At 32.8% G+C, this 12,705-nt stretch overlaps 1 protein-coding gene across 1 annotated transcript; it reads right to left on the bottom strand.

Moving 5' to 3' along the window:
* Nucleotides 1-2,091: 2,091 nt before the first annotated feature.
* Nucleotides 2,092-7,122, bottom strand: LOC112093713 (protein DMR6-LIKE OXYGENASE 2-like). The gene is made up of 4 exons (XM_024172680.1): nucleotides 7,117-7,122; nucleotides 6,334-6,594; nucleotides 5,137-5,706; nucleotides 2,092-2,479 (listed from the first exon to the last, which is right to left on the bottom strand). Exons 1-4 carry the CDS (start codon nucleotides 7,120-7,122, stop codon nucleotides 2,228-2,230), a joined length of 1,089 nt encoding a protein of 362 aa, XP_024028448.1. The 3' UTR covers nucleotides 2,092-2,227.
* Between the last annotated feature and the right edge of the window lie 5,583 nt (nucleotides 7,123-12,705).

Raw genomic sequence — 12,705 nt, 5'->3', positions numbered from 1 at the left:
ATTCCATCGTCGTATTGATCCCTGTATTAGGGTTCATGTTCAAGGAGCACGACGAAAAATGCAGTGTGCTTTTGGTATGTTGATTTTCGGAAGCGCGAAGGATATGTGTGTGCCCACGGCTGATTGCAGGTTTTGTAGCAGAACCCAGTCGTCATGACTGATTTGCTATGAATAATAACATAAACCAAAAAACTAAAATAACCCACAAATTCCAGAAAACTAATTTCTAAACGCATACGTATCTCATGATTTCAATATTTAACCTTTAAATCTCACCTTGTTTGTAGAGCTCACTCCTAGAACTCGACAGAGAAAATGTCCCAACAAAATTTTGTGCAATAGCTTTCACGGAACAGAGTGCGTAATCTCACACAAAATGCTTGTTTCGAAAAAAAAGTCCAATGTTTGATAAACCTCCCACAGATCAACATCCAGCTGCCCATGGCCAACGATGTTCGCCCATCCAAAACCTTGTTTTTGTTATATTCCCTAATAGGAAAAAGTTTCCGCCCCCAACACTATGGCGATGTTTAGTATATACAGGTGCTGCTTAATTTTGTTATAGTATTTTTCTCTTAAAAAAATTTAAATTTTAAAAACGTTGGTTTGAACCCTAATTTAAACCTATATAATTTTATAACAAACATACTTTAGGAGGATATATATATATATATAAACGACATGCCGTTCATAGGTAAGACTGGGGACAAAGTTGATTCCAGCGAGCGTAATATGCTGAGATGGCAAACTATTTCTACATAATTTGTTTGGATAATTGATATTATTAGTCCCTAAACTTCAGTATGTATAAAGAGACAAATATATATAACTATACATTGAAAACTCGTCCATATAAACATAGTTTGCAATCCATATAAATATATATATATATATATATGTGTGTGTGTGTGGTTTTGCTGTTTTACGTACTATATATATGAAGACTCTAATCGATTCTTTTATTTATGCACTGAATGATGTAAGAGCCATGACGCGGCGAGCATGGATGTGCATCAAAAATAAATAAATGAAATTCGTGACAAGCGAGGGCATTTTTATCTGCCGGCTGAGGTTTCTTCTTGTACGTTCCACTTTTGTTCTTATCCTCTCTCACTTGTGTTTTTCTATATCCTTCCTCGGCCAATCAGAGGTTTTGTTTTTTTCCCAGGCGTACTCATCAGACGGTGCAATCAACTGCCGCCTAGCTTACATCCCCTGCACCTTCAGCTGTTTAGATGGTCTAATTATATGTTCTTAAGGGTCGCAATCCTTTAAATATATTATCACAAAAAAGAAAAAAAAAAAGTATGTAACCAACTATATATACACAATTGACCGTATAAAAAAGCAAACTTCTTAACTGTATACGAAATGTCGTTTATCCAATAAACGACACCATTAAGAACTTTAACATTAGAAGCATCCCATAAATAGGATGATGGTTTCATCTCGGAGTGATGAGAGGATGATGGATAGTTGATCCCATAAATATAGGAGAAGGGCGAGATTAAGCAAAGATTCAAACTCTTGCTCTTCTACCAGACTTTATATTTTTCTTGCTTGCATAATATGTAGAGAACAGTAAGAGAGTGGTTGAGTATATAATCTCATTATAAATTCAATGAAAAGTTTAGCAATTGTAGTAGACGTATAGGCTACATTGAGTCGAACAACTCTAGATCTCTGTATCCTTTTCCTTTATTTTATTATAAATTTTACGTGTTTATGGTTAAATGTTTGATCATTTTCAATCAAATTTTACTTTGAAAACTTAGGTTTCTCCGAGGATGACAACTTTTGATATCACCAAACAGCCTGGCTACAAAAAAAAAAAAAAAAATTGTTATAACTTGGACGAAGTTTCATATTTTAAAAAATTGTAATGCAGTTAGTGAGCATTTCGACAGTTTACTTTGTGAGCTGTGAATGAGAAAAGGTCGTCACGCATAAGTACTGCTGCTTATAGCAACGCCATTGTCGCAGAAAACCACGTACAAAATGGTAGATCAATAACAATAACACACATAATATAGTTCAGTGAGAAATCTCACATTAGAAGGAAAGTACTGAAGGATAAATAATGCAAAATACATATTAACATAATGTTACAGGACACTGTCCATTAATAAAATATGAATTCCGCAACATAAGGCCGGCCAATATGATCCACCTTCTATTATTCTTACTAGTACAGGTGAAAAGCTCCAAAACGGGATGCAAAGTGTGGTCAAGGAAGAGTTGTTTTGAACATGTCCAAACAGGTCTGTGTCTTAAGGCCCCGATTCCAGAATTTTTCATAGTATTCGCCATATGTAAAGCTCCTGTAGTGAGCTGGTTCCTCACAATCAATCAGTTTCTGGGCCGGGCCAATTGTTGCATCATATGATGGACAGTAGAATGTTGGAATGGATAGCCTTTCCTTGTCGCAGTTCACCACGGCCCGATGGAGCACACTCTTGTAACGATCATTGCTTAGAACCTACATATGTAGAGACAGCTGAATATTAGTTATGATTATAGAGAATTTTCATGAAACATAGCTTAGTGTATAACACAGATATTAAGTAATGGAACCAAATTATAACCTACGCAATGATCATCCATAAAACACTCGTAACAGACGTGACACATAATTAATATGCCAACATGACTCATGACCTCAAGCCGTCACATGCATATTAATATTTCAAATTGTGTCCATCTAGTAATATTTAAATGACTCAAACAGCAAAATACATTTAGTTAATCTATTAGGAGAATGTGTTTTTTTTTTTTTCCCCACTTCTTTCTTTCCTCTCTTTTTTTCCCCTCTACAATACATTCTTTTTTTTCCTTTCTCAAATATGACCCTCATAAATTTTTTTCCTCTAATTATCATGTTGAAATAATATCTTCTCATATGTGTCCTAATCAAAACTTTTTTTTTTAATAAAATGACCCTCTCAATTTTTTTTTTTACTATATATGCCCAATATTTCCATTTTGCTTTCTTTTCCCCCTCACTTCTTTTTTCCTTCCCTTTTCTCGCTCTACAATAGATTCTTTTTTTTCTTTCTCAAATGTGACCCTCATAAATATTTTTTCCTCTAATTGTCCCATTGAAATAATTTCTTCTTATATATATATATCCTAATCAAAACTTTTTTTAACGAAATGACCTCTCAAATATTTTTTTTACTATATATGCTTAATAAATACTCTTTAATGTCTTGTTCTCAAATATGCCTTTACAGAAACATTTTATCTGCAGTTGTTCTAAAAAAAGATAACTTTTTCCCTTTCGATGTTGCTCTATTTAAAATTTTTTCTATTGGATTTAATTTAAAAAAAACAATGATAAAAAATATAAACTACAAAATTCTCAAAAAAAAAAAAATAGGAACTCTATATCAGAAAAAAAAAAAAAAAAAGAAGAAAATATTGAATATGCACCCGCGGAGCGTGTTTACAACTAGTTTTTTTTTTTTTTTTTAAATCAAGGAGGAATGTGAGTTTGTGGTCAATGGTCTACTATACAATATGAACACATAATTTGGGAAGTATCTTTACAAAATAAAGTTGAAATAAACTTCACTTTACCTTCATAAGTAAAAAGCTATATGAAAATTGTTGACAACTAAATCTAAATAAATCCAAAGCAGATCATTCAAACCTACACTATCATATATAAAAGTCGCTCAGAAATTTGTCAAGAATTTTTCTCCTTTCTCGGCTATGCATGCGCAATAACCTAAAAGAAACTCCTTTTTTTCTTTTTTTTTGTCAAAACCTTAAACATTTTATGATCACGCGTGTGTATCTTATGGGAGCACCTTTTAAACTTTCCGTACGTCTTGCTAACACGGAAAAGTAAATAAGTGCTGCAATAGATTGCCCCCTAATTAGTTGACTACGACTCGTAACAGCGATCAAATCTTGATTGGATCCCCAGAAAAGAAAAAGAAAACGAAGCAAGAAAATCTTGATTGTTGAAACTGGAACCTAAGATAGACTTTACTGAACGATCCAGTACTAATATTTCAAGTCAAAAAATAAATAATAAATATTAAAATGAAGAGTGATTCAAGGGTTGCGGTGGACGAATATCTTATGCAACTTATTTTTCTTAACTTCAGGTAAAGGATTTGAACTTTAAGTCTCAATATTAAAAAAAGTATATATATGACAATATTGTACTGGATATAAATTATTATTAGATTGAGCCTACAGTTACAACAAATACATATACATATTTATGCATTTTAAACTCTCAACTTTATTTCTCGACAAAAAAAAAAATTATAAACATAGAATAATATCAGTGACTCCCAATTTAAATCCTACCACTACAATAAATGGTCTTATAAAATCTATAAGTGAAGCGCCTCCGGTAGAATTTCCCAAATACAATTTTCTTAAAGAAAAGGCCATTGCAATCACTTCTTAATTTCTGAACAAAAAATACACATGAATAAATATTTAAAAGGAGTGGTAAGGACACGAGTGAGTCATGTATTCCCCTAACCATTAATGTTTTTATTTTTTATTTTTTATTTTTTTTTACTGAAAGCATAACCATTAACTTGCATCCACTGTACACGTCCATATATATATTCAATTACCAAAAGCTACTCACCGTTTAATGCAAACAATCAACTATGCAAAAAAAAAAAAAAAATATATATATATATATATCGACTCAATACAAATCATCAACTATACAAAAATATCTGAAAAAATACATCACTTAAATATATACCACCTAGACAGTTTTCTTTTTTCATTTTGCTACTCGACAAATAATGAGCAACACATGTCATTCATGCAGATTAGTGATACTAAAATACCATAATCATCAATTTTTTTATTTAAAAACAAAAATCGCCTATATAAGATTATTAGGATGATCATGGACTCAAAATTTTTTTTCCCCCACTTTAACGGTCCGGCCTTGTCAAAAATATGATTTCAGTGTATTTTAACGTGTGAGTGCATTAAATTACGTCTCATAATATAATCGATTGACCAAAAAAAAAAAAAACAAAGAATCTAAACATAGGAGGACCATATAAAATTACTCAATTAGTTAAGTAAATAAAAAGAAAGAAAATTACTCAATTAGTTAAGTGAATAAAAGAAAAATAGAAAAAAGCTGACCTGTATTTGATCACCGATATTGACAATGAACGTATTAGGAATGGGGTTGACAGCCACCCACTTTCCATCCTTGAGCACCTGCAATCCCGGCACGTCATCCTGAAGCAGCACCGTGATGGCATTCGGGTCGGAGTGACCCGGCAACCCGTAAGTCAATTCGGGTTGTGGGCATTTGGGGTAGTAGTTGATGGCCATGTGCTGTCCGTGCTTCCCCAGAGCCCTCTCCACGTAGTCCTTCTCAAGCCCTAGGCTCTCCGATATCGCCGCCAGAATCCTCAGCACCAACCCTCTGACGTTGCGGCAGTACTCGGCGACGTCGGGTTTGAAGGACGGTGGGTTCGAGGGCCACTCGGCGACGTAGTCCTCCAGGGGGTGGCAGTGGAGGCGGAGGTAGTCCCTCCAGCATGACACTTTCTCCGTCTTGACGTTGAAGCTCGTCGACAGCCTCGTCGTCTTGAACGGATCGTCGGAGTAGCTCTTCTCCCTCTCGGTTTCCGGCATGTGGAAGAACTCCCTTGCCACTTCTAACATTCTGTTCACGACGGCTTCGTCGATCCCATGGTTTTTTACCTAAAACGAATTATTGTCAATCAATTTTAGAACTAATGAAATATGGTAAAACCTAACACTTTTTGAAGTATTATATAAGTATTCTTTTTATAAAGGAAAAATTCCTTGAAGTTGAATTTTATATTTTATGTTGCAGTTGCCGACAATGTAGTGCGTGTGTTTTCTAAAGATCTTTTTTTCTCCGACCGGAAGTCTAAAGATCATTTCATTTGTATAATTGAAATTTTTTAAAAAAAATAAAATAAGCATAATAGTATCTAACAAACATCATATCTTTAAAAAAAAAATTATTTCGTTTATACTTAATGTAGAGATTCAGAAAAACAAATGTGTGAAGATTCATTTTTCAGTAAAGTGCATATCAAGACTTTAGATGAGTTATATTAAAAAAAATAAATAAATAACATAAAAAGTTAAAAAAAAAATTAAACGAACATAGAATCAAACAGTAATACCACCCTGAAGAAAGAATCAAACATTTACATATACATACATATGAAAATCTAAAAGAATCCGAGAAAATCTGGAAATTTATTACCCAACATTCAGTCAATGCCTTTTACCGCAGAATCCTTTAAACGAAAATGACACAAAATTCTATGTCGCTCTATATCGATACACATATACCTGAAAGAAACCGTAGTTTCGGCAGGCAAGACCAATCTGGTTGATAATATCAAAGCGATTAGGACCATCAAGGCCTTGAAAGTCGATGAGAGGAATGGAATTACCATCAAACGATTCAACCTCATTGAGATTTGGTCGATCATTTTCTGGTCGGATATAGTTCGAGGGAATATGGCTTTTACCAGAGGCAAGATCGGCTAATAGTAATGGCTTTGTTGCCGCGGATATATATATATATATATTCAAATGTGATATATGGCACTATGATGAGACTGAGAGACTGTATTTATAATGGTGGTGAACTCTTCTTCTGTGACAAATATTCACCGCAATTTAAGATAAAATATTCCTCTTCCTTTCAGAAAAAATATGTAAATAAATGGAAATTTAATAATCTTCCAAATAAAGACAATTTGGTAATAAATGAAAAAGTGGGAGCACAGTTGTAGTACTTATCATGTTAGAGACGGCCAAAAGACGTTTTTTTTTTTTTTTTTGGCTCAAATATTGTTACTCAAGATCAGTACTGGTACTTGTTGATTTTGCTCTGCGTGATTCTGCACTTCTACTTACCATTAGAATTGTCCTTGCATACCCGTATGTTACTTTTATGCCTCAATTAACATACAAGAATCTAAGGTATGTTTCGTAGGAAGAATAAAAGAAATTAAAAATGAGACAGAAAAGTGTATAATCTAGGTAAAGGAAAATATAAAGAGAAATGAGGAATTTTTTCTTTTTATTATTAGATGGAGATTTCTTACTCTAATGGTTCTAATTAACCTCCATATTAGGAGAGATTCAAGTTGAAATTTATGGAAAGATTTGAAATCTACCATCGTAGTGTACTCATTCCTCTTATCTTTTCTCCTCCTACCAAATAGAAAAATGCTTAGAGACATTATCAATACTAAACACTACCATTAATAAAAAGTAAACCGAACTTGTGGACCCCGCTATGATATCCACCATCTAGTTGGAGTCCAGAATTGTTGTCCTCATTTTTCTATCTTGGTGTATATCCCTCCACTATTTATTTGCCATGTCCTCTTAATTTAAGAATCTAACCACATGAAAAGAACAAATATTAAAAATACTTCAACAATTCGATATGTCAAAATTTAATTTGAGAGACAGTCACCGAAATAGAAATATGAGACAACAAATCTTAATTCCTATTAGTGGATGGTACTCAATACCACAAATGCTCCATAACATTCTTCTATCAAATAACTATAAATCTTTAAATCTTTCCACTAATACTCTGATCAATTTACTCCTTACTCTTTCCATTTTTCCTTTCCCCTAAGTCGACAATCATAACATGTACACATATGCACATGCTATCAATGGAAGATGCAATAACTAATTTGCTTGGTGACACCCGAGCGATGCTGCTACAACTACATTGCCGTGTGGGAGTAGCTTGCTAGGTTTTACAAATCGTCATTTCTTTCACTTCATTTGAAAAAAATATAAAATAAACAATCAAACGAAACAGCTCTAACTAGGAGACGTTATTGATGTAATTAGACGAGGGAAATATGTTTAGTATGTACGTTTTTTCTTCGCCAATTTTTTTTTTCTTTTGTAGGGATCCTTTTTTTTATTCTAAATTTTAAAACTTGGATACTAAGATCACATTAATAATAAAACAATTTAGTCATTAGAGTGATGCAAAGTTTCTGACTTTTGGAGGAATTTTATTCTTAGATAATGACTTGTTACTCCACATTATTTTTATGTATAATAGAAACTAGCCGCCAATACACCTAGCCACTTTGCAATAGATTCAGATTTATTCGTATTTAAGTAGCTATTTGGTCTAAGATAATCGATATCTAGATTATTTAGAAAAGTATTTGAAGTTTTAAGTGTAAAAAATATCCAACAGCCTAGCTGGGAAAAGTCCATGAGATCAAGCCATAGACACTCTGACATTCGCATATTAAATATTATTTGTCATTAAGAACATTCGATTAATTAACTCAGTCTATCGGCCCCCTATTACTGCATGAGAATAATGACTTTTCTTCCGGCATAAGTAGAAAAATTCAAAAAAAAAAAAAATCAAAATTATTTCTTACTATAGATTGATTATGTTATCAAAACTAATTAAATTAACTAATCTATAAAGTCTTGTAGAAATGAAAATAATCTACAAGTGGTTCATATTCAAACCGAGTCAATAGACTCAATAGCCACAATCTTCGAAATACATAACGGGACCTCCTCTCATCAAAATCGGTCAGAAGTATTTAAAAGCAAATAAACGAGAAGCAAACTAAAAGAAAAGCTCGACGAGATAGTGCATGGACTGCCAACTTCCTGAAACAAGGAACATGATAGCAAGGACCATCACTTGCTCTAATAGATAACAATAAAATGATAGCCATTCATCTAAAATAATGGTTCTATCATTTAGTGGGATTGTCTTTCCTCTTTCATGTTGGCAGATCCAGTCCTGATTACTCAGTCTTAGTTATTTGGAGATTGTTCTTTTAAAACTTTCTACTTTTACTCAGTCTTAGTTATTTGGAGATGGTTCTCTTAAAATTTTCTACGTCTCAATTTGCTCGGGGTGGAATATTCCTGATCCTCCAGTTCATCAGTAGTTTTCTATCGATTCTTCTTATTTCCAAGTAATTCAATTTTAGACCAAATCTGACATCGACAGTCATACAATGATCGCGGAAAATAGCACGAGTATTGCTTACATCGACAACTCAAGGGCAATGTTCTAATAGCATTGTACTAGTTCCAAGTCTTGAGCAGCCACAGGGCCCACACACAGGTGGTTGCTCTGCGGGTCTAACCATAAGGTCCATAACTATTGCGTCATTTTTTTTTTCTTTTGCGGTATTTTTAATCGGGCCATGCAATACATTAATTCGTCAAAGGGTGACCTCATCAGAGTTTCGTCACACTACAAAACGTTGTTGTCATTTACTCTGCTTTCCAGCCATCGCCAATTAAGTACAAAAGAAGATAAAGAGGACTTGTCAATATGTCCCTCGAGGTTCAACTTTGTTATCCTTTGGACACACATAGTAGTAAAACTACGCATGTTTCGTTTAATATTTAGGGGTTGTTTTTTTACATTTTTTAGTTAAGATGATTTGAATTATGATTTTGAGTTAATTTTAAGTTATAATTTGAGTTAAAGTTGTGATTTGAGTTTGTGTTTAGATGTGCACAATTAAAGTTATGATTTAAATTGAGAATCTATTTGAGTTTGTATTTGAGTGTGCCAAAACTTAAATTTGTATTTAGATAGTATTTTAATAAAAACTCAATGATGATGAAAAATTTTTAATAGGGTATATGGGTGGGGTTTTATTCGTCTTTTCGTTGTGAATACATAGAAAAAAAAATCATCTCAATCAGAATTAAAACGAAAAAGTTATGACATTTTTAAGAATAGAAAAAAATTGTTCATTAACTTGAGTTCGAGTTTATGAACTCGAGTTGAAGGGAAAACTCAAACTCGAGTTTAGCCTCAAACTCAAGTTCAAATTCAAATTTTACAAAAGAATATGAACTTGAATAAAATTGTAACTCGAGCTCAAATTTTTTTCTGAGTTTCATTCCAAAAGAACAACTCATTTGTATTTAGAGTTCGTTTGGTACGAGAGTTTAAATCAGAGTGATTTTAGTTTTAATTTTGGAACCAGAATCATGATTCATGATTTTAAGTCCAAATCATGGTTCTGAAACCAAAACCAGAATTATGGATTTGAACCACCCAAAACCATGGGTGGTTTTAGAATCAAGAATGATTCATGGTTTAAAACATCACATCATGGTTCAATCCTTGAATCAGAACCATCCTAACCAAACACTGATTCTAAGTGAGTCAAACCAGAACCATTTTTTACTTTTTGTAAACAAATATTAGTTCTGAATTAGAATCATAGTTCCGAGTTCGAACTTTTACACCAAACAACAACTTAAAGATTATACATATATGGAAGCTGGATGGATCAGCCCCTATGTCAAAAGGGCAGTCGTGTAATGTCCACTTAATTGGTTCAATGTATCATAATCTAAATGAAAGAAAAAGAAAAAACGCTATCATAATGAGATCCTAATCACAAAAGGGGGATATAGCAAAATTAGTAGACCCTGCCGACTTAATTGAATTGAGCCTTGGTATGAAAATCTACCAAGCGATTATAACTTTCAAATTCAGTGTTAAAGAATTGCTTATAATCGTACCAGTTGTGCCAGTTGAGTGCTTCATATATTGGTTGCTTAAATAATTAAGCAGTAGACTCCATCATCATACTAAATGTACTTGTATTGACTTCTCGTTGTTGTTTCTTGCTGTCTTGTACCAAGGGTAGTTTGTGAATTTGTCTGTTCTTTTAGAGTGTAATTTGAGTGCAGTTTTTGAGTTATAACTTGAGTTGAAGTTGTAATTTGAATAAAGTTGAGTAAAGTTGAATAAAATTAAAACTTAAAAGAACGTGAACTTAAATAAAGTTGGAACTCGAGTTGTATTTTTTTGAGTTTTTCAGACAAAAGAACAACAGGTTTAGATTGTTGGGATTGATGCAATATCGATATTCTTACCCTTTTAAGTTCTTTGAGGGTATGTTTGCTTATTATAGTCATAATCTTTGCACTTATTGCATCTTCGCCTTACAATTTTCAAGTTGTAACCTATGTCTGTTGCCTCTCTTTGCGGTGGGCGGCTGGCTGTGTATTTATTTTGCAGACAACTTTATCTCTTAGGCAGATTTATTTTTATTTTTATTTTTATACCTTGTATTTTGTAGATATAAAAAAATAATGGGCAATATTTTGGTCTGTACAGTTATACCGTTAATTAGATTAAAAATTTATGTTCAACTCATACATGAAAGGGAATAAACTAGAAGAATTTCCAAAATGAAACCCAATCTGCTCTTCTGAAAACAATTGCTCCCAACAAATTTTGTTTTTTTTTTAATTCTGTGCCGAATTAAAAGGATAACGAAAAACATTATGTGGGGAAATTTCAACGACCAAGATGAAATACAGCTGCCCACCTTCCTAATCATATGTTCATGAAAAACTCATGACACGACCAAAAAAAAATCATAAATACTGAACAACATCACAAGTTTAAAAACCAAAAGAATATATATATATATATATAATATATAAAATTAACCAAGTGATCCTGAACTATATAATATCATTAGATATATAAAGTATCAAATATATGTTTCCCTCCACCCTTAATCTATATGAGTGTCATGAGTAAGTAAACGAGGTCAGCTTACAAACTTGGAAAGTAAAAGAGATGACCAAAAAAACGATATGCCGTTTTTTCCACTTAATTAGTATATGTTTAACGGTATATTGCAGGTCAAAAGCAACTTGTAGAAAAGCATGCCTCTGGGTAAATCGTGACCGTCGAGTACAATTTAAACGGCGGAGATTCACTGGATGGAGGAACCAGCCGGCTGGATGGAATAACAAAAACCATCTCAGAGACCAGTCCATCAAACGCCCCCGTAAATATATAGGCCTAACAGCTTAGGTTTTGTACCACTAAGTGCGATGGCATAACGATATTGGAGTACTACGGCTTTTTCTCTATGAATACTCTCTCAATTTGACGAGTTTAATAAATTGGTCTTTAAACCTTTTTTCTAAGCAATTCATTTTTTAAATTTTAAAATTTTTTACAATATTAGTCAAATTAAAAACGAAGTTAAAAATTTAAACAGTATCTTCCATGTGAGTATTTAATAAGGATAATTCTTATCTTTTTACATCGAATTGAACCCTTTATACACGTTATGAACGAAACGTTTTTTGAAATTGGAGGACCCCCAATTTTTCTCCCAAAACGGTTGACTCCTAATTTCGAAAAAAAAAATTGCTTGTGATGCTTATATGAGGATCAATTCGATGTAAAAAGATATTAATTATCCTCATTAAACACTCACATGGAAGATATCGTCTAAATTTTTAAATTCATTTTTAATTTGACTAACATTGCAATAAATTTTAAAATTTAAGAAGTTAATTGCCAAGAAAAAAAATTAAGAGACTAAATTACTAAACTCTTAAAGTGAGGAAGTATCCATAAAAAATAACCTAGTACTACTGTCGTAGGTTTGCAGTCACGAATTCATTTGCTGGGTTATCTAATGGGATAGTAATTTATAATGTGTAGAATTTGTTTTAGCTAATACTAAATTTGAGTGTCTGGGTCTTTGTTTGAGAAGATCGGCCTATTGTCTGTAGAGTTTATTGTCAAGAAAACATTTTGTCGGCGTTTAGGAGGCTCCTTTGATAACATAAGTCCAATAGGGTATAATAAGGTGGCTGGTCTCCACCCAAACTTTCTATTTTTGTTTTTTTTTTATAAGAAAG

The sequence above is a fragment of the Morus notabilis genome, unplaced genomic scaffold, assembly GCF_000414095.1.
Source record: "Morus notabilis unplaced genomic scaffold, ASM41409v2 Scaffold1303, whole genome shotgun sequence".
Classification (NCBI taxonomy): domain Eukaryota; kingdom Viridiplantae; phylum Streptophyta; class Magnoliopsida; order Rosales; family Moraceae; genus Morus; species Morus notabilis.
Note: the sequence above shows the minus strand (reverse complement) of the source record. Positions and strands in the feature narration are given on the sequence as shown.

Coding starts and splice junctions, on each gene's coding strand:
- LOC112093713 (XM_024172680.1), bottom strand. Junction 5,707..6,333: donor GAAACTACGGTTTCTTTCAG/GTATATGTGTAT, acceptor AATTCGTTTTAG/GTAAAAAACCATGGGATCGA. Junction 2,480..5,136: donor ATATCGGTGATCAAATACAG/GTCAGCTTTTTT, acceptor CTACATATGTAG/GTTCTAAGCAATGATCGTTA.